General features: G+C 36.2%; 1 protein-coding gene across 1 annotated transcript in view; it reads left to right on the top strand.

Annotated features, from left to right (window-relative positions):
• The window catches only part of LOC125120750 (protein unc-13 homolog C-like), a 137,962-nt gene that overhangs the window by 102,225 nt on the left and 12,114 nt on the right, over positions 1 to 23,623 (top strand). Inside the window, exons 9-12 of the mRNA XM_047769188.1 lie at positions 1,845 to 1,994; positions 8,272 to 8,395; positions 10,983 to 11,039; positions 20,289 to 20,369. Of these exons, the coding sequence (XP_047625144.1) occupies positions 1,845 to 1,994; positions 8,272 to 8,395; positions 10,983 to 11,039; positions 20,289 to 20,369 (412 nt within the window). The remainder of the gene's footprint in view (positions 1 to 1,844; positions 1,995 to 8,271; positions 8,396 to 10,982; positions 11,040 to 20,288; positions 20,370 to 23,623) is intronic.

Raw genomic sequence — 23,623 nt, 5'->3', positions numbered from 1 at the left:
GATGTGATCATTTCCCAAGATTTTATTTATTCCCATTCTCCTAAATGACTTTTTTCTTGTCTGCCTACATATGTATTATGATTACTCCTCTTGCTGGAAATGTGAAAGTAAACAGACAGCATGGACGAATGGTGGATTTGCTGAGATCTCCACTATTTAAATCTTTTTCTATTTCTGCTGCTTAGGTAGGAACCATGCAAATTGGTGTAGAGGATGTAAAGAATGAAAACAATAATGCTGAGAATTACTCTTCACAGACTTAGTTAAATTTTTAGAGTGGGGAGGCAGTAGGGGAGGGTGGATGGAGGATAGTCCGCTGTGCATTCAACCAATATTTCTTGACGAATTCATAGTGTGGGTACACAGTACTGAGAAAAAAAGGTGCTGCCCTCACAGACCTTATATTATATTTGGAACAACAGACAATAAACAAATAAAAACTCTGTAGTATGTCAAATAGTGGAGAATGCAACAAAGATCTATAAGGAAATGGAAAATGATAGGAATGTCATTTCAGGTTGAATATTAACCAAAGACTTTTCTGAGCAGGAGACATTTGGCATATGCCTGTAATAAATGAGGCAATTTGAGACCTATGAGAAATTGATTGGAGGAGGGAACATAGTAGGGACCATGAGATAAGAGTGTCTTCAGAGAATTACAAGAACGCCATGAAGACCTCCATGGCAGGACTGCAATGAAGCAGAGGGAAGAGTGGCAAGAAATTACATCAAGGAGGTTTCTGGGGCCAACGTATGTTGGGATTTAATTAATTCTATTAAACACATTCTAGGTTTTGTTTTAAATGGATCTTAAAGCCATTGATATAAGATCTGTTTTCTATTTTAGAAGATACCTGTAGAAGGTTGAACAGAGAGACAATGTAGGAAATGATTACATGATGAAAGATAATGGTAGGTTATCTACAGTAGCTTTGTGGAAGCAATAATAGATCTTCAGGTTTAATATCTTTGTAAAGATTTGCTAATGGATTGGATGTTGAGTATGAGAAAGATTCATTATACTTCTATCTAAGTAAAAAGGCCACATAAGCAGGCTACTTTAAAATATAATGTTCTAGATCTCAGAGTAGAAGTCTGCAGATGTATATTTGGTTGTCACCAGCATATAGAGGTTATGAGAACCATGAGATTGCCAAGGAAGTGATTTTTGGTGGAGAAGTGGAATGGTCTAAGGATTGAGCCTAGAGGTAGGATTGCCAATATAGGATTGGCAGATAAAATACAGCATATGCCCAATTAAATTTGAGCTTCAGATAAAGATGGACAGTGTTTAGTATAAATATGTCTCAAATATTGCATAAGACACAATTACACTAAAAAAATCACTATCTGAAAATTACCTAGGAATTCTGTGTTTTAATTTGCTAAGCCTGGCAACCCTATTCCAATGGTTAGAGGTCAGACAGTTGGGAAAGAGCAGCCAGTGAGGGTGGAGGAAAGTCAAGAGGATGTGGAGTCTGAGAAGCTAAGTGAAGAGGTATACAGCTATGCCAGGAGTCATTCACAGACAGACATTTTTCCATACAATGCTCAGAGAAACATCTCAGCTATTATTATGAGAGATGGGGGCAGAATGAACCCCTACTCAAATGAAATCAATGTGAAAAGCATCATTCTTATCTACTTTATGTATTAGGGTTCCAAATAAGCTTTCATTGTAACAAATTTTTGCAGCTGAACAATAAGATTGGAAATTAATGGGCAAGGGGAATCAAATCATTGGAAAAAGAGCAAAACTCCCTGTGGTGAATTTAACAGACATTGGCAAGAGAAGGCATAAATGTTTGCTTTTGCTCTAGAATTTATATTCTTTATTTTCAGTTTCCAGCTTATCATTGAAGAGTGCATAAAACAAATGAGTTTTGAACTAAATCAAATGAGAGCAAATGGAAATACAGCGTCAAATAAGAACAGTGCAGCAATGGATGCAGAGCTTGTTTTAAGACCTCTCATGGACTTTTTGGACAAAATGTAAGTATTCTACCCAGGTTTCTCTGTATTCACTGCTCTAAATTTGGCTGGTATGAATTTGAAAGGAAAAAAAAAACATTTTCCTTTATGCAGGACAGCTTTCAAGGGGCTTCTACAGAAAACAATCGCTTCATTAAAATAGCAAAAAATTTTAATTCATTACTACATGGGAAAAGAGAAGGCATGACTATATAGAAAAGGAAAAATGGAGAAGAAATAAATATTGGTAACTAAGGATATTGCTGTTCGGAGGCAGAGAAAGATTTCTTGCTTCTCAGATAACATATTGTTCTGTAACTTCTTGGACATAAAGATAGAGTTGAATCCAGAATATCTGATTTCATGTCAGCACAAATTAATTAGAATTAACTCATCTCAAAGGCAAGTAGAAGTAATGCCCCACTCCACCTTCAGTAACTATTTACTCCTAAATTTCTATCTGTATCAAACTCTAATCTCGATAGGCTGTGGTTGGTGATGATGGAGAGATGGAGAGTCAAAATCCTTGACTCCAGTCCAGTAGTGATAGGAGTGGGTAGAAATGGAGTCCTTTAAGACCAACTAAGATAATTTTCTTACCCCAAAAGGTTGGTTTCTTTATGTTTCTATTCAGTACCTCATCTTAGAAGTTCTAATTTTGTCAGTTTGGGGGAGGATCCAGGTACCTATATTTTTAAAATGGGTCCACAATTGGGAACCAGTGATCTAAAGCAACAAGAGGTATGATTTCTTAAATAGTTATACTTAAAACCAGAACTGAAGTTAGAAAAGCAAAAAATAATTTTGAATGCCTTCCATGGAACAAGTGTTACCACTACTGGTTTACCTATATTATCTCATTTAATATCATTGTGGCAAATTAATTAATACCAAAGAGACCAGAATAAATAAGAAGGATACAGTACCTTTCCTTAAAGCTAAGACAACAAAGGAAAAATTAGTAAGGAGAATTTCATATATTTATTACATCTACTTTAATTCCATTTCCTTTTACTTATAACTATACTCCATAAGCAAGATTAAAGTTCTTATCACTTTCATGTTAGTTTGGTAGAAAAAATTGTCTTTTTTTTCCATTTTTAAAAGTTTTATTGAAGTATAGTTGATTTACAATATTTTGATAATTTCTTCCATACAACAGACTAATGCAGTTATACATATATACACATCCATTCTTTTTCAGATTCTTTTCTGTGTAGATTATCACAGACTATTGAGTAGAGTTCCCTGTGGCATATAGCAGGTCCCTGTTGGCCAGTCATTCTATAAACCACAGTATGCATGTGACAATACCTAACCCCCAATCCATCCCTCACCTGACCTGTCCACTTCGGTAACCATAAGATTGTTTTCCAAGTCTGTGAATCTGTTTCTGTTCTGCAAATAAATTCATTTCTATCCTTTTTTCAGATTCTACATGTAAGTGATATCATATGACATTTTTTTTTTCCTCTGTTTGAGTTACATCACTTAGTATGATGATTTCTAGGTCCATCCATGGAAATGACATTATTTCCTAATTTTTATGGCTGAGTAATATTCCATTTATATATGTACCACATCTTCTTTATCTCTTCATCTGTTGAAGGGCATTTAGGTTGCTTCCATGTCTTGGCTGTTGTAAATAATGCCTCAGTGAATATTGGATTGCATGTATCTTTTTGAATTTTGGATTTCTCCAGATAGATGCCCAGAAATGGGATTGCTGGATCATATGGTAGTTCTTTCTGTTTTGGGGATTCCATTAGTTTTTTTAAGGAATCTCCATACTGTCTTCGACAGTGGTTGCACCAGTTTACATTTCCACTAACAGTGAAGGAGGGTTCCCTTTTCTCCACACCCTCACTAGCATTTATTGTTTGTAGATTTTTTTTTTTTTAGGGCCTCACCAGCCTATGGAAGTTCCCAGGTTAGGGGTCAAATCTGAGCTTCAGCAGCTGGCCTACACCATAGCCACAGCAATGCGGCATCCAAGTCGCATCTGCAACCTTCACCACAGCCCATGGCAACACCAGATCTCCAACCCACTGAGCTCAGGCAGGGATGAAACCCACATCTTCATGGATACTAGTCAGATTCATTTCCTCTGTGCCACAACAGGATTTTTTTTTTTTTTTTGATGATGGCTATCTGACTTGTGTGAAATAATACCTCATTGTAGTTTTGATTTGTATTTCTGTAATAATGAGTGATTTTGAACATCTTTTGTGTGTATGTGTGTGGTGTTTTTTTTTTTTTTTTCCGTCTATCTGCCTTCTTTGGAGAAATGCTTATTTAGATCTGCCCATTTTTTGATTGGGTTGTATTTTTTTATATAAAGCTGCATGAGATGTTTGCATATTTTGGAGATTAATCTCTTATCAGCTGCTTCATTTGCAAATATTTTCTCCCATTCTGTGTGTTGTCTTTTCAGTTTGTTTATGTTTTCCTTTGCTGTGGAAAAACTTTTAAGTTTAATTAGGTTGCATTTGTTTATTTTTGTTTTCATTCTCATTACTCTAGAAGGTGGATCTGAGAAGATATTACTACAGTTTTTGTCAAGACACTGTTCTGCCTATGTCTTTTCCTCTAAGAATTTTATAGTATCAGGTCTAATACTTAGATCTTTAACCCATTTTGAGTTTATTTTTGTGTATGGTGTTAGAGAGTGTTTACATGTTTTCCCAGCACTACTTATTGAAGAGGCTATCTTTTCTCCACTGTATATTCCTGCCTCCTTTGTCACAGATGAGTTGACCATTGGTGTGTGGGTTTATTTCTGGGCTTTCTATCTTGTTCCATGTATCTGTATTTCTGTTTTGTACAAGTACCACACTGTTTAGATGACTAGAAAAATTAAGTTTTCTGTTTGCAGTGAGGAAATATCTAGAAGACAGGTGAATAGGTAATTAGGTAGCTTAGCAGGAGGTAAGTAAGTGGTATAGAAGAAAAAATTAGAAGAAAGTGAAGAAGAGAAGAGAAAGGAAGATGAAAGAGAAAAATGTGTCTTTCTATCTTTGGTTACCTAGTGGAGACTTTCATCACCTAATTTTCTACATAACTCCTTAAAATTTTTGTCATCTGATGCAACTCTTTTCTATGAAAAAGACGGAACTGAATCACAGAAAGTACCATTTAGTTGTAAAAGTAATGGTGAATGAATGACAGGACAAAGCAATCCTGATCCTCTCAAAACTCCTGGAATGCTTTCTGTTTTGGGGATTCCAGTCAATAGCTTAGGAATATATCATTTATCATTAGCAAAACTATTTTTGCATATACTGTAACCAAAAGTTGTGGAACACATAGAAAGTCCTAAATTATCTTAGTAATGTTATTTACTAATCGAGGGACTTCAATCTATTTCACCATCTATAAAATAGAGCTTATATGTAAAGTGGGTTGGCCCTTCTTTTCAGGATATTTAGATTCTTGCTCACTTGGTCTTAATTTTCTGATTATACTTTATTATATCATCATATATGTCATTTCCTCTAATTCTCAGTAGAAAGAGACAGTGTATAAAAATATAAAAACATCACTGAGCTTTAAAAATTTGTGAATGATTTAAACATTTTGGAAAGAAAAATTACATGAGGCATGGGGAGTTGTGGAAATTTTCAAGGCTAATAGAGAACATATAAACATGAAGCCACTTGTTACAGGAATTAAAAATTTTTTTTCTGTTCTCAAGGATCTAACAGTTTAGAAATAAAAAATAAGAAAAGTACAACAAATAAACCCAATATGGTGTAAAGTAATAATTTCCCATATAGTTGGTCAGTATAAATTTCATTTGGGTTGGGCTTTCTTTAAAGGCAGATAAGAGTATGGATGTATGGAAATAGGGAATTGCATTCCCAGGGGAGGGAAAACAGCTGAATACATTTTCATGCACTTATGAACAATTGTATGAAAGGAAATCTCTATCACCAGGCACTATACATGGCATTTGAAAATTATCTGGTTAACTGGATCTGTGGTCAGCCAAAATAGATAGATTAGGTTCTAAAATACATGTTATTCAGCTTGATTATCAAGTTGGTTAACTTTGACTAAATTAAGGAAGCAATTGCTAGATTTCCTATTTTCTCTTATTTAAAATGAATGATAGAGGCCAAAAGTCTTCCAAGGTGGTTTTGAGACAATTCCCTTAAAAATTGTTTTATAGGAATTCCTTTGTAGCAACAGCAGGTTAAGGATCCAGTGTTGTCACTTCAGTGGCTCAGGTCACTGCTATGTTGTGGGTTTGATCCCTGGCTCAGGAATTTCCAAATGCCACAGGCACAGAAAAACCAAAACAAACAAACAAAAACTGTGTTATAAATGTGCAGGCTTTCTTTGTGCAGCATCCCTAAATAAAACATCATATTTCTTTATGCTTCATTTTCTCCACCAAGCTCACTGCCCCATAAAACTAAAGCTATAAAGTCCATTTCCAGCTAACAGGAATCCCATGCAGAGCTGCAAACATGTCAACAATTTTATTCCTGTTGGTTCAGTTCCTGTTTAAACAGGGTTAGTTAGCATGCCAAGTACATGAGCTGACCATAAAAAAGGATCAGGTTTTAAACTCAGACCTTTTAAAAATGGAAATTACACATCTTCTGTAAAATTGGCAGATTTGTTGCATTTCAAATCATCCTAGGAATTTCTGTGAGGATTGGTTTTACTGTTCTTCCAAGACATATCACCTGGTTTCTACGTTTCATCCATATAGTGAGTCTCTATCTACCAGCAAGCTTAGAAAAACCACCTTTGGCAATGGTCCCCAAACTACTGGGGCTACAGAGTTCCACAGCCATGCCTCAGGGCCCCCAGCTCTCCTCTTCGTCTGGAGGAAGTCACTTTCCTGTATTTTTATGGATTTTTATAGATGCATTATTTACCTGAAAAATATGTTTCAGAAGTCTCTCTCTTTGCCTCTCATACATAACATGCCTTTACATCTTAATTCCTTAAATGTTAACATTAATTATATATTTAAATATTTAAAAGTCAATTTTGTCTCTCTCTCAACCAGAACGAATTTTATAATTTCGAGTCCAAAAGTACAGATGATGGCACTCTAGGGACCCCATGAGGCTGCCCTGAAATATGACTCACTTCTGGTCCTTTGTGAAACAGCTGTGATTATCTCTTATTAAAGGAGGCTCAAAGAGCTCAGTGCCACAATATTTATGGCACATTCCATAAATATTTGTATAGCGCTGTGCCTTCTGGTACTTCTGGGCCTTCACACACAGGCGCATTGACCAAGGTCAGCACAGGACCTTGGACAACATACTGGATCTCAGCCATCACTTACCAGCTTCACGTACTTACACAAGTTCCCTAACCTCCCTGAGCCGGTTTTTAATTTCTAAAATGGATGTACTAGTCAATGAGAAGTATCTACAGAAGAGGATTCTTAACTAAAACGTTGCATAAATGCTAGATGATGTTACTATCATCATCTCACCAGGAGAAGAATTTGTAAGAAATACCTTAAGCCTAGTAAAGTGGGTAAATTGGAAATCTAAAAAAAAAAAAAAAAAAGAACTCAGAGGACAAATTGGTGGTTGCCGGAAATAGGCTCCAAATCTACAAACTTCTGGTTATAAGATGTTTAAGCCCTGAGGATGTAATGTACAGCACATATACAGTGTAGTAACTACGGCTAACATTACTGTCTTAACTATTTAAAAATTGCTAAGAATAGATCTTAAAAGTTCTTATCATAGTACAAAAAATATAACTATGTGAGGTGATGGATGTTAACTAAACTTATTGTGGTGATCATTTTGCCATACATACATAACCATTACCTTGTGTACCTCAAACTTACATAGTGTTATTTGTCAACTGTATCTCAATGAAACTGGAAAACAAATAAGCTGGTAAATTTTGGCTCTTGAGTTAAATTATATGCATGTTCGCTGTGTTATTATATCAGTCCAGGGCCAGGTAGTGATGCAAATGTGTTTCTTTAATGTTTGGCCTGTACCATGAACATTCAGCATGCAGTAATAAAGCCTGGAATGCAGGTAAAAATCATGTACTTTGGGAGCCCTGATGTCAATTTGAGAAGCAATTTAAGAAAAGAAATTCTCTGAATTCATTTTCTACCAGTGAATTATCTACTATACAATATGATGAAACAGATTTTTGATATTACATTTTCTCATAAATGAAATCTAGCATCTGAAAACTAAAAAGGCCTGTCCAGGTATGTGAATTTTGGTTTTGAAAAATGCGAGTTTCTGACACATAAAATGATACCTTGATAAGAAACTTATAAGTGATTGTTTTATTTCAGATTAAGTCTCTCAGCAAAAATCTGTGAGAAAACAGTCCTGAAGCGAGTATTGAAAGAGCTGTGGAAACTAGTTCTTAACAAAATAGAAAAACAAATTGTTCTCCCTCCTCTGACAGATCAAACAGTAAGTATTCAAATTAAATTATTTTAGTCATTATCTCAGTAACACATCTAATTTGTCTTTTGTTTAAGTAAATGGTTTTGATCCAGAGGAAACAGTAATAAATTCATTTGGGGAAAAAGGGTTTGGTGCACAAGCTCTTAGCAATGATCGTTCCAGTGACATTTCCTTCTACAAATCAGATTTAAATAGTGGCACTCAATCTTCACACTTGCTTGACATTTCAGACTGCATCTCTTAAAAAAAGAAATGTATCAAAGTTCATTGGGTTGTCTGGTCTACACATATAATTTTATTTATTTATTTATTTGGCTGCATCCACCACATATGGAAATTCCCAGGCCATGGATCCAATCTGAGCCACAGCTGTAGCTATGCCAGATATTAACCCACTGTGCCACAGCAGAAACTCCTGCACGTATCATTTTTAATTTTATTATGAATCCTGAGGTAAATAGATTTATGATAGAATATTTCTGTTATGTTTCTTCCTGAAATTTCTACAGCTTAAGAAAATAAATCCAACACTGCTATCGGCAATTTTTTTCCCTTTTCCTTTAGTTTTTATCACCTTCCCACTTGTAGGTTAGTATAGATGACATCTTTTAGTCAATTTGCAAAACATGATTGTATCATACACAGTGAAATAAAAAAGAACTAGAAAGATCAATTGGCAGCAAAGTGAGACAATGCTAAAGTGGATACACTCTTAAGCTGTTTCTGTTCCCATATTCTGAGCAAGGAAAGAAAGAACCCTAACAAGCAACTGCTAGGGAATCACTTTTTTTTTTTTTCTGTGAGGAAGACAAGTAAATCATGAGTAATTATAAATAAACTAAAATATGTATTGATGGCATTAGTTATGCATACTCAGTCCATATTTATCCAGTGGAATTAGATAGAAAAATGTTTTCTTGTACCGTGTTCCAAGATGCAAAGATTCATATGTTTTTGTTGATTTACTGCCAGACAGTGAGTGTTAAATATAAATTCCTTTGAGTTTTGCTTTATGCCATCAGTGTTTGGTATAATCATTATAACCTATACACTTGGGTATCAAAATTACATATAGAAACACACATTCGCCTACAGTGCATAATGTGTTTTTATTACCACCAGTTACTTATTACTTAATTGGCCAACAGGGGAATGGCAATCTGGAAGTTGTATTGCTTTATAAGTGAATTTTCCTAGGTGAAGGAAGAATATAATAGAAGAGCTATAAACTTCAGCAGGAAAGGAAAGAGCACTCAGTTTGTACATGGACAGGAGCCCTCTCATCCTCATTTTTAAAAAGATAAAAAAGAGGAGTCAGGCATACTTTGCATGTAGGCCTTGTATCCTGAAAGATGCACCTTGCTTGGCTCTCACACATGGCAGGCTACCTCCCCGCTGTGCTCAGAGTTCTACTTCTATAGGCATTGTCTTAGCCCACAGTTATACTCTATTGTGCTGCTGTTCGTTTGGGTTTTATTTTTTTTAACTTTTTTTTTTTGAGGCAGCCACCAGCCTCAGTAAGTTATTGTTCCTGCTATCTCCCAAAGTAGCATTAATGTTTTTGACAGTTCTTTGGTAACAAAATTGCATGGACTTTGTGCTGCCCCCTGCTGTTTTCCCCATAAGCCCTACTATTTCTAATGCCCAATTTTATAGGTTTTTTTTAATACTACACTTAGATTATATAGCAGAAGTGCTATCTATGTATAGCATTTTTTTTGACACACCCATGGCATGTAGAATTTCTAGGGCCAGGGGTCAAACCCACGCCACAGTTGTGACCCAAGCTGCTGCAGTGACAACACCAAATCCTTAACTGCTGTGCAACAGGAGAACTCCTGAATTTCATTTTTTGATATAAGGTCTTCCCTAGGAAAGCTTACCATGACCTCAATTTTCTCAAACATTAAGAACTCCAAGAATGGATTTCTCGATTGAAGATACATGCTCCAGTTTTGTTTTGTTTTGTTTTGTTTTAAGGAGACAATTACTTTAGAATAGTTGGTTGTCCTTATTGTGAAAAAAAATTAGGGTTTTCTAATGGGCATTCTGTTAGTGCTTCTGATGTTTATTCAGTGTTTTTCAGCACACCCCAGGGCCTTGGGCTGCTGGGAAAAACCTCCAGCTGAGGGAGGAGTTAAGAGGGCAGGGCTCTGAGAGGTCGGGCAGTGTGTCAGAGGGACCATTTCCACCTTCTTCAGCTTTGGATCCGGGAATTTTGAGTAGACTTATTTGCAGGGCTGGGGCAGGGAGTGAAGTAAAGGAATTAACTTAGCTAAAAATAAATAAATAAAAGTTAAAGTGCCCTGATGTGATCCATATGCTACAGGAAGCCAGCTACAGTAGCAGCAACCCATTCAGTAACCTAGATGAAAACTTCCAGAAGTGGGATGCCTGTGAGGACAGTTAAGCTTGCCAGCAGTTCATGATGCTTTGATCCAATTTGTAAAATAGACCAGTTAAAGGCAAATGGCATAAAAGTCACAAATCAAATAAGAAAAATAGAGCACACGTCTGTTGACCACATTGCTACTCTGATTGTAACTGAAGATCTTACATCTGTCTTCTCTTTCTTCTATGTGTGTGTCTCTAGGGCCCCCAGATGATTTTCATCGCAGCTAAAGATCTGGGACAACTATCCAAACTGAAGGTAATAAGAATAAAGAAATTACTAGTTGTCTGTGAAGAGTAATGGGCTAACTCCAGCTCTGCAAGAAACCAGCCTCCTGTTATGAATGGTATCTGATATGACCTGACTGGATATGTGTGTCTATAATCTCACAATCTTCTTATGGATAATCAGATTAAAATGGAGCCAAACTGTACTTTTGTTCTCTCTACCCTCCTCCGTGTTTCTCATATTTTTCCAATTTGTAGGGCCACTGGAAAGTTTTGACTCTTGTGTTGAAACATTCAGCATTACCGCTTTTGGAGTAAGTTAGAGAACATGTTTTCTTTTATATACTAAATATGCTTTGTGTGAATAAAGGCAGAAGAATACTTCACAGAAATCCAGGAAAATCTAGAACTAGGCCAGAAACCTCATGTGAGACAATAAACTCATGCAAGCAGACAATGAACTTGTCAGCATAATCAACCCCATTATAATGAGGATTTGCTGAATAAATAACTCTACACTTTATTATTGCTTGAGATTCACAAGACTTTGCAGTTGTATAGGGAACTGCAAGTTTTTCCCTCTAAATAGTTAACTTGACTGGTTACAATACACATTGTGGTTTGGTGACTGCCTTTTTCACTTAGCATAATGTCCTCCAGGTTGAGCCAGGTTGTAGCATATGGCAGGATTTCTTTCCTTTTAATGACTGAATAACAATATTCTATTATAAATATATACCACATTTTTTTAATCTTTTCAATTATCAATGCACCACATCTAGGCCAGAATTGTGCCTGTAGTTGAAATATATGTCATTTTTGTTCCATTTCTACCTATGAGAATATGGTGTAGCATGGGGATGGATTCCAGACACAGACCACTTTGGCTCAAATTTTACCTCAGCTGCTTCCAAGTATGTGAGATTGGCCAAAGTATTTGACCTTTCTAATTTTCAGAGATGGCATTTGTAAAATCTAGACCATGTTAACACTTGGTTCACAGGATTGTTGTGAGGATAAATGAGATGATGCATACATTGTCTTTGCATGGTAACTAAACAGAGTATCCCCCCTGCAATCATGAGAAGTTAATATTGCCTCCTCCTTCTGCTAGCATCTCAGTTATGTATCACTGGAATTGTTTTGTATGTCCAACACGGGGGAAGGGTAACCCATCTGATGGCATAATTACTTACCGAGACTAAATAGGTGCCCTGTAATTTCAGTGCCTTATGTCATCTACATTATCTGCTTTGTCAGAAAAAAAGTTAAAAGCCAATAATCCGTTTAGAAGATATACTCCTCACATAAAACTCTTTCTCACAGTTATTCAGTGATGTTGATGGTTCAGAAGGAAAGCAGAATGAATAGACCCAAACTATTGTTTTGGATCTTGGATCTCCATCATTTTCTTTATTCTTCTTCTTACCTCCCAGAGATTTCTAGTCCCTGCTCTGAAAAAAAAAAAAAAAAAAAAAGGATTTATACAGTGTTGAAGTTTCTCATATCAAACATCAAAGTGAGACAGCACAGTGTCTTATTACAAAAGAAACAGCCTCAGCCATGTGCTTAGCATCTATGTGACACTGGGAAACATAACTCCATCTCCCCCAGCTTTAGTTTCCTGAGTTGAATGTTATATCAGCTATAACTGTTTCAGTTGCAAGTGATGGAAAGCCAGACTAACAAAAGCAAGGAAGGAATTTATTGCTCCATGAAGTTTTATAGTCCTGGGATAACTCTGGTTTCCATCACTCCTTGATTAGGAACTCAAACAATGTTACAGAACCCAGTTACTCACTATCTCTTGACTCTGTTCTTTTCTTGTTTGACTTACTGCCTTAGCAAACCTCCTTTCCTGTTTGTAAGATGGTTTTCTGCTTTTGTATAACACTTTAGAACCTGAATTCTTGTAGAACAGAACACCCACCTTGAAGTTCTCTGGTGGTGCAGTGGGTTAAGGATCCGGGGTTGTCACTGCAGGCACTCGGGCCGCTGCTATGACTCGGTTTGACCCCTGGTCCAGGAACTTCCACATGCTGCAGGCAGAGTCAAGAAAAAAAAAAAAATCCACCTTGATGTAAGGAATTGCAGCAAAGTCCACTGGCTGGCACAGCATCAACTCTAATGGACTATTATCACCATTGCCAAGCCAGCCTCTGTGGCCTGGGAATGACATGCCATTTTGCTTAAGTCATATAACCACCCCTGAATTGGGGGTGTAGTTATCTGCATTGAAATCTTATGAATGTTAAGTGGACTAGAGATTGGAAAGTGGGCATATGCATGCTACTTGGGAAAAAACAGAGTCCAAGAAAACTAAGACTCTAGGTACCTTTGTGGCCTCAAGATTACTTCAATTCAGTGAATTATTTCATTTTTAAATTTATTTTTTAATTATTATATTGAAGTATAGTTGATTTACAATGTTTTTTCAAGTTCTACTGTAGCAAACTGACCCAATCACACATATTTCTCTGTGCTTTACAGTAGGGTCCCATTGCCCATCCATTCCAAATATAACATTTTGCATCCAAATAACCCCGGAAATGCACATCCATCCCACTCCCTCCCCTTTCCCTCATGGGAACCCCAAGTCTGCTCTCTTTGGCCATGATCTATTTCTGTTTGTTTTTAGATAGGATCATCTGTTCCATGTTTTATATTCCACAAATAAGTGATATCATATGGTGTTTGCCTTTTTTCTTTGTGGCTTACTTCACTTAGTATGAGAGTCCCTGGTTTCATCCATGTTGCTGCAAATGGAATCAGTTTGTCTCTTTTCATGGCTGAGTGATATTCCATTGCATCTATGTACCACATCTTAATTCATTCATCTGTCGATGGACATTTAGGTTGTTTCCATGTCTTGGCTATTGTGAATAGTGCTGCTTTGAACATAGGGGTGCATATATCTTTTTCAAGGAAAGTTTTGTCTGGAAATATGCCCAGGAGTGGAATTGCTGGGTCATATGGTAATTCTATATTCAGTTTTCTGAGGTACCTCCATACTGTTTTCTATAGTGTTTGTACCACTTTACATTCCCCACCAACAATCGAGGAGGGTACCTGTTTCTCCACACCCTCTCCAGCATTTGTTATTGGTTGATTTGTTAATGATGGCCATTCTGCCTGGTGTGAGATGGTACCTCATTGTAGTTTGGATTTGCATTACTCTAATAATTAGTGATACTTTGCATTTTTTTGATATGCCTATTGGCCATCCCTATGTTTTCTTTGGAGAAATGTCTATTTTGTCTCATGCCCATTTTTAAATTGGGTTGTTTGCTTTTTGTTGTTGGGTTCATGAGTTGTTTGTGTATTTTGGAGATTAGGCCTTTGTCTGTTGAATCATTGGCAAAGACTTTTTCCCATTCTCTGGGTTGTCTTTTCACTTTTTTAAATGGTTTCCTTTGCTGTGCAAAAGCTTTTGAGTTTGATTAGGTCCCATTGCTTTATTTGTGTCTTTATTTTCATTATTCTATGAGGGGATCAAACAAGATGTTGCTGTGATTTATGTCAAAGTGCATTCTGCCTATGTTTTCCTCTAGTATTTTTGTAGTATTTGGCCTTATATTTAGGTCTTTAATCCATTTTGAGTTTATTTTTCTATGGTGTTATGTAGTGTTCTGCTTTCATTATTTTACATGTAGCTTTCCAGTTTCCCAGCACCATTTATTGAAGAGATTATCTTTTTCCACTGTATATTCTTGCCTCCTTTGTCATTAGTTGACCATAGGTACTTGGGTTTCTTTCTGGGCATTTTATCCTGTTACATTGATCTATATTTCTGTTTTTGATTATACTGAGATAAAAGAAAATTATTAATAAAACATCCTAGAAGAGTTATTTCATTAAGACTTAAATAATCCAAAAGAGTAAACAGAATCTGGAGTTCCCATCATGGCTCAGTAGAAACAAATCTAACATCCATGAGGACGCAGGTTCGATCCCTGGCCTCGTTAAGTGGGTTAAGGATCCAACATTGCCATGAGTTGTGCTTAGGCTGCAGATGTGGCTCAGATCTGGCATTGCTGTGGCCGTGGATTAGGCCAGCAGCTACAGCTCTGATTCGACCCCTGGCCTGGGAACCTCCTTATGCTGTGGTGCAGCCCTGAAAAGACCAAAAAAAAAAAAAAGAGTAAACAGGATCTTGTTATCCATAGGTGATGGAAAAATAACTTAGTTTTTTTAAATATATTTTATTTTCCATTTATTTTAATTACTCAATAAATATTATTACATTTATAGTTGTACAACAATCATCACAACAAAATTTTATAATATTTCCATCCCAAACCCTTAGTGCATCCCTCCACCCCCCAACCTATCTCATTTGGAAGCCGTGAGTTTTTCAAAGTCTGTGACTCAGTATCTGTTCTGCAAAGAAGTTCATTGTGTCGTTTTTTTAGATTCCACATGTTAAGTGATAGTATTTGATTTTGATGTCTCATTGACTGACTGACTGCACTTAGCATGATAATTTCTAGGTCCATCCATGTTGCTGCAAATGCCATTCTCTCCTTTTAATGGCTGAGTAATATCCCATTGTGTATATGTACCACATCTTCTTTATCCACTCTTCTGTCAGTGGACATTTAGGTTGTTCCCATGTCTTGGCTATTGTATATAGTGCTGCAATGAACACTGGAGAACATGTCTTTTTTTTTTTTTTTTTTTTGTTCTTGCTATTTCTTGGGCCACTCCCACGATATATGGAGGTTCCCAGGCTAGGGGTTAAGTCGGAGCTGTAGCCACCGGCCCATGCCAGAGCCACAGCAACGTGGGATCCGAGCCGCGTCTGCAACCTACACCACAGCTCACGGCAACGCCGGATCGTTAACCCACTGAGCAAGGGCAGGGACCGAACCCGCAACCTCATGGTTCCTAGTCAGATTCGTTAACCACTGCGCCACGACAGGAACTCCGGAGAACATGTCTTTTCGAGTCATGGTTTTCTCTGGATAGATGCCTCGGAGTGGGATTTCCGGATCAAATGGTAATTCTATTTTTAGTTTTCTGAGGAATCTCCATACAGCTTTCCACAGTGGGTGCACCAATTTACATTCCCACCAACAGTGTAATAGGGTTCCCTTTTCTGCATACCCTCTCTGGCACTTATTGTGTGTAGACTTTTTGATGATGGCAATTCTGGCCAGTGTAATGTGGTACCTCATAGTGATTTTGATTTGCATTTCTTTAATGATTAGTAATGTTGAACATCTTTTCATGTGTGTTTTGGCCATCTGTATGTCTTCTCTGGAGAATTGTTTATATCTTCTACCCATGGGGTTGTTTTTTGGGTATTGAACTGCAGAAGGTATTTCTAAATTTTGGAGATTAATCCCTTGTCAGTCACTTCATTTGCAAGTGTTTTCTCCCATTCCGTGGGTTGTCTTTTAGTTTTGTTTAGGGTTTCCTTTGCTGTGCAGAAACTTTTAAGTTTAATTAAATCCCATTTGTTTATTTATTTTTTTTATTGTCATTACTCTAGGAGGTGGATCTGAGAAGATGCTGCTGTGGTTTATGTCGGAGAGTGTTTGGCCTATGTTTTCCTCTAAGAGTTTTATAGTATCTGGTCTTATATCTAGGTCTTTAATCCATTTTGAGTTTATTTTGTGTATTTCATTCTTTTACATGTGGCTGTCCAGTTTTCCCAGCACCACTTATTAAAGGGGCTGTCTTTTCTCCATTGTATATTCTTGCCTCCTCTGTCATAGATTAAAAAATAATTTTGAATCATATTTTTTATTATTGTCCCTTGATTTTTTTAATTTTTAAAGTATTAGTCCATTTTAGTTATTATTTTAATTACAGGACAATAAACCCTCTACTTTGTTATATAAAATATTAAAACTCCATGAAATACAGAACTGCAAACATTTTAAAATTGAAGTATAATCGATTTACTATGTAATGCTAATTTCTGATGCACAGCTAAGTCATTTATTTATACATTTATATACTTTCATTTTAAAATTCTTTTCCATGATGGCTTATCACAGTATACCAAACATAGTTTACTGTGCTATATAGTAGAACTTTGTTGTTTATCCATTCTATATATAATAGTTCGCATCTGTTAACCCCAAACTCCCACTGCATCCTTCCTCCACCCCACCTTGACAACCACAAGTCTGTTCTCTATGTCTGTCATAAATATGTTTGTGTCATATTTTAGATTCAACATATAAGTGATATCGTATGGTATTTGTATTTCTCTTTTCTGATTGGCTTCACTTAGTATAATATCTAGGTCCACCCATGTTTCGTTTTTATGGGTGAGTAGTTATTCTCATTGTGTGTATATGTGTGTGTATGTGTGTATTTTATATGTATATAAAATAACCACATCTTCTTTATCCATTCATGTGTTGATGGGCATTTAGGTTGTTTCCATATGTTAGCTATTGTGAATAGTCCTTCTATGAACATAAGCCTGCATGTATCTTTTTGATTTGTATAGTTTTATCTGGATAGATACCCAAGAGTGGGATTGCTGGATCATATGGCATTAATTTTTTGTTAATTCCTGTACAAACTTACATTCCCACTAACATTGTAGGAGAGTTCCCATTTCTTCACACTCTTTCCAGCATGTGTTATTTATGGACACTTTTTAATGATGGCCATTCTGACCAGTATGAGGTGATATCTCATTGCAGTTTTTATTTGAATTTCTTTAATAATGAGCATCTTTTTGTGTGCCTATTAACCATCCGTATGTCTTCTTTGGAGTAATGTATATTTAGATCTTCTGCCCATATTTTGATTGGGTGGTTTGTTTTGTTGTTGTTGAGTTGTATGAGATTTTTGTTTTTTTTATTTTGGAAATTAAGCCCTTGTAGGGTGCATAATTTTTAAATATTTTCTCTCAGTCTGTAGGTTGTCTCTTCATTTTGTTTATGGTTTCCCTCACTGTACATAAGTTTCTAAGTTTGATTAGATCCTATTTGTTTATTTTTTCCCTTTATTTCTACTGCCTTGGGAGAATGACCTAAGAAAACACTGGTACAATTTATGTCAGAGAATATTTTACATACGTTTTTCTCTTCTAGGCAAACCTGCAAATTTCATAAAGCTATTTTTCCATGTTTTACTAGAATGTCTTTTCCAATGTTGTTTTTGTTTTCATTTTAAACCATGGGTCTATCCATTTTTCATTTATTAGTTTGAAAGCAGATTTGATCCACAGGAAAAATGCCATTTGAAATAATTGTATTGATGGATAAATTCAGAAAACCTATGTAGAAATATTAACTAATGACTACCTTACTTAAAAGCATACAGAATCAAAGAAAATAGAACAATGAGAGAAACTAATTACTTTTCTTCATGGGACCATGATCTTGGATTTATTCATTAAACAAGTGTTTGTAAAGAGTTTGACATATTCTATATTACTTCATCCTCTGGAGCTTCATAATGTATGTATATTAAGTATGTCCAACTTGTTGCAGTTTTATGGGATTTATTTAGCATATTTTTTTAAAAGAGAATACCTCTTTATGGACAGGTGATAAAAAAAATCAAAATAAATGAGTAAAAATATGTCTGAGACTGTGAGTTTAGTGCAAGCAGGCAGTAACTCATTGCCAGCCCATTTCAGAGACTCCCTTATTTTAATGAGCTATTGTTAATTCTCGGAAAATCATTTCTCACACGAATTGTATTTTTCTATAGCACCAACATATATTATTTATTAGCATCTGTTAAAAAATACTGTGACCACATCATAAAGCCAGTCAAGATTGATGAAGCCAGAGAGATATATTTAATATAACCTATAGTATTTACTTGCCCTAAAGCATTTCTTTTAATAATTTGGCAAGAATTTTCCACTATTCTTTGAATCTCAATGGGTATTTAATATTCCCATTTTTAAATATCAAATGGACTCCTAAATTTTTGTGTGGAAATCCCTATATGAGAGAACAATGCAGTGAGATGTAGATTGTGGATCTATGAAGCATTATACCATGTTTGCAACACTATTCAAAGTAGTGTGATTCTATTCAAGAATGCTTAATCCTGTAAGATATACTGAAGAAGTACAATTCAATTACTGAAAACATATTGCATGCCTAGCAGGTAATAATTGCCAAAATAGGCACTGAAAGTTGGCAGAAGTGAGTGAAACATAGAGATTATATTTAGAAAGTCATGACATCTGCTAAAGGACAGAATGAAAAAGGTCTAGAATAGAAGGATGAGCCACTGGGTGTGATTGTACAATTTGTACAGTTACGTAAAAGTGCCTGGCTAAGGGTGAATGACAGCTGAAATAGAGCCCATGCTTCATTTGCTACACCATATGTGGGGCTGTGCCCCATAGAAAAAGAGGTGCTTTTATGGCTAACCAAAGGCACTGATCCCTTGATGAAGCCATGCATTCTTCACCCACATTGGCTTTCCTGCTAATTCACATGGAGGCACTTATGTAAGTTAGAATTTGTGTTCCAGGAGGACAAAAGATTTTCTTTTATTAAACAATCTATTTCCATCACCTAGAATAGTTCTTGCACATAATAAGCACTCAGTAAATATTTGTTGAATGATGTTGACTAGAATACTGGCAGGCCAGGGAAGATTGCATCAATTTGAGGGTCAGGAATTTTAAAGTATCTCTCTTAGACAAATTTCTATTTCCTTCATTGTTGTCATCAACTTTCTACCATCATTTCCCTAAAATAGTTTTAAATTATGGGTTGAGAGAGTTCATAGTCAACGATGAGAAAACTGCATTGTTAATATGGAAATCAGTTCCAAAATATTGGAAAGTGATTTAAAATATTGGCAATCCCCAGAGCCAAATTCAGTTAATTCTTCCAGAATTTTCTTGATAATGACTAGGCATTAAGGAGAGCCTAGAAAGAAAATAAAGTACACGATCAGAATCAATTAAGAGAAGCCAGGATTGACCTCCTAAATCCCTTTCATGACTGACTTTCCTCACTGAGACAGAACAGAAAGCAGGAATTGAAGTGGAAAAACTGGATGTACATTTTCCAAGATTCGTTTTTTTCCTATCATTATCTTGCAAGTGAAAAATAAAGCCACATAGAAATCAAAGTTCTGATTTCTAAATAAATATTTAGCATTTCTTCTAGAAAAAGATTTTTATTAAACATCTGACAAAATCATCCTCTAAAATGGGTCCGTATAAAAAAGATATCTCAAATGGAAACTGTTTCCATATATGGATTATACATATTTTGTTTGAAAACACTTGGTAAATAAAAGTGGTTATTTTATAAATAGTTGTTAACCTGTTTTCCAGGAGCACATGATTCGGGAGGATGCTAAGGGTCTGACACCGAGACAGTGTGCTATAATGGAAGTGGTCCTGGCTACCATCAAGGTGAGGTTATAGTGTCCCTGGATGCATATCCAGAGTTCTCTGTGTACCTCACAGAGTGTATGCTACCTGATGCTCTACCTGATACATATCAGTAAAGCTGTGCCATCTGTAGACATAGTAGAGAGTTGTACATATACACTCTGGGAGTGTGTCGGACTTAGACCATACTATGTCCTTATTACATCAACATTTCTCTGCCCTTATAGCTGCTTCCTTTTTGTCTACCTTTAGAGAATGTGTATCAAACCTGTGTTGTGACAGGTATTTTCAAGGAAAGACGTGTACCCCCAAAGCCCAGTTAAATAGAGGCTTCAGGGGATTTAGGGATAACAAAACTTCTGTTTATGCTTTCTGTGCTTGTTGAAATGGTTTTGGAAAAATCAATTTTCCCTTCTCTCTTAAGTAAGGACAATAATTTAGTTTTCTGCTGAAAACCCAAAGGCATTTGTTGCATGTGTCACTTTTTCATAGCCAAAGGTTGGCCAAAAGTTATTGTAGTGTGGGCTAGGTATCGGCACAGCTCAGCATATAACTTGAAAGTTCTTTGTTTTCATATAATTCCTTATAGATTTCTATACAGACTTTTTATATGTGAAAGTTATTAAAGAGGGAAAATTAATTTATCTCCTAAATGTGGCCCGTGTCCAGTGTCTCAGTGCTTCAGTGGGGGAAGCATCTATTATCAAGGACATGTGAACAGTGTCATAAAGAACTGTGAGCTACCACACCACTTTCAGAACACAGAATAATCTCACTGGGAAGAAACAGACATTACAATAGGACTCATTAAAACTGCTCCATTTGTGTAACAACTGGACACTTTCACAAAACTATTATCTCATGACTTGTGCAGTTTGGTATTTAATAAGAAGCCATCTTTGGATGCTTTGGTGACTGAAATTGTAAAATGAAAGTTGTGAGGGAAAATTTTGTGATACTTGGTAGAAAGTGGAGAGTCTGAATTTTGGTACAGAGATGACAGCAATAGAGTTTCTAAAGATGCAGCAAGAGTATTGGCTGGAGGTATAACATTTTGCAAAATCATTTTTAAAAAGGGAAAAAAAGGAAAATACAAAAGCAGTTCTTTTAAAAAATAATTTTCAAAAATATGAATAAGAAGTGATTGACCTTTGGAGCTATAGCAGCATTCATGGCTATGAGGAATGCTAGTAGAAAAAATAACTATGGGGCACACAATGAACAATAAAAAGTAAATTTAAAAAAAAGGATTTTTAGAATCAGAACTCAGCCCTTTGTGGATTTTATTAGGTCAATGGGTGACTCTAAAAGAAAAAGAAAAATGTGTTCTCTGAAAATAAAAAATGGCATCAGTGTATTGACACATTTGGTTCCTGTCCCTAAACCCAGCATTCTTTAGTTCTTCTTGATGGGGACAAATGGCCAGCACCTGCAGACCTAGTTCTGCCCAAACTCTGAGACACTCTTGATCCCCAAGCAATCCTCTTGATTACATGTTGACAGCTCAACTATCCTATCTTCCTGTCCAGGTCATCTGTAATGATATTTTAAATCAGCCTTAGTCACCAGATACTTGCCTTGCTCCTTAGGAAAAGCTGCTGCCTAGTGTCCAACTTCCATCAAATGGGTCTATGTCATGATCTTGTTCTCCAGGACTGGATCCTGATGCTGATTGTCCTGAATCCCAGAGCTGAGGTCAGGTCTTCAGTCCTCTCCATTCCTCAGTCTCTGTGATGCAACTTTTTCTCTAGGGTCCCCATGCTATACCTACTGTGCCTGCCGTGAGACACATGCTATACCTTTTGTCCCTGCCATCTGCCCATCTGTCAAGGGATTCACCTGACACCACTTTCACTGGCCCTATCATCATTTTGCCAAAGCTGGGACTCCCTTGTCTGATTCTGAGATTTGCCCCAACTATCCTGCAAGGCGCTAATGCTGATGTTGACTGCAAAGGAATTCAGGAGAAAGAGGAATACTACTTAAATGAATTATAGCTCCAAGAGCTAGTGATTGATTCAATGTCTGCTGAGAGCCCAGCAAAGGGAATACCATAAGACAAAGTCCTTGTGAGAAAGATATTCTTAAATTGAAGCAGTAGATGCTACTGCTAATTCCCAAAGGCTGCCAAAGACAAGATCTTTAATTCTTCTTTAGCTGAATTTAAGCAAATAAGCTAGAAATAAAAAAGTGAGAATTGAAGGAAGAGAATGCTATGGAGTTTGTGTAGTCTGAAATAGTGTTGTGCATTCTTTCAGTCACCTTTCATGAATGTACATCATCTTACATGATCCTTATAAACATGCCGGTATTAGGTATATCAAGAATGATCATTCACATTTTATAGATGAAAGAGCAGAGGCTAAGGGCATTTAAGTTGTTTATCTAATGCCACACAGCTGCTTTTAATTGGCAGAGCTGAGAGATGGTTCCAAACTCTAAAATCAGTGCCCTTACTTCTATGTCTCATTATTTCATAAAATGTTAAAAAGGTGTAGGAAAATGTAGCAAGCCAAAATCGGTAATGTTTTTGTGGAGAGATTAGTTCTTTCTAAATTAAAATGCCATATTTCAATTATTTATATTATTTTATAATAAGAATAATGTGAAATCCTTCAAACTCCACACAAGGACTGATGAAACTATTAACTTTCTAAATACTGAAATTTAAATTGGACTTAATTATGTTGTCACACTAGTCACATGCAGTTTCAATTATAAGTCAAAAGGATAGAACATGGCACAAGTGACAGGTTTACAACGATGTGCTGCAACCAGCATGGTTGGGCTTGGAGATTTTACATTTACCTGCCAACACAGAGCCAAATCAATAGTATTTGAAAATAAAAGTAGAAAGGCAACAGCTCTGAAACAGATAGCCAAGAACTTAATCAGTATGTGCAAGCTGCTACAGAAGCCAATGGAGAAAATCCCCTTTTAAGTCTCAGACCCATATCTCGGGAAGACCCAGGACTGCCATGGATTCCCTAAAATGTGGGTTTCTTTCAAAGAGAAACTGCAGGTCTTTTCCACCAGCATGGACACTTGACTGGAGCATGAATCCCAAGACTTCAGGAAATGTTTAAATCTTGAGAAATCCCCAAGTTATTTTTGACAAAGTTTGAAAAACCTAGGGGAAAAAAACTGGCTGGTTTTCTTTTTCCCAAGCTTCCAAAATTCGCTTGGAACACTTATTTGGACCCATGACATGCTGAAACGCATATGGCAAATGCTTGACATCATGCAGTAAAATACAAAATATCTCTAAAAATAAT

The sequence above is a fragment of the Phacochoerus africanus genome, chromosome 2, assembly GCF_016906955.1.
Source record: "Phacochoerus africanus isolate WHEZ1 chromosome 2, ROS_Pafr_v1, whole genome shotgun sequence".
Classification (NCBI taxonomy): domain Eukaryota; kingdom Metazoa; phylum Chordata; class Mammalia; order Artiodactyla; family Suidae; genus Phacochoerus; species Phacochoerus africanus.
The sequence above is the reverse complement of the archived record's forward strand: the minus strand, read 5'-3'. Positions and strand labels throughout refer to the sequence as shown.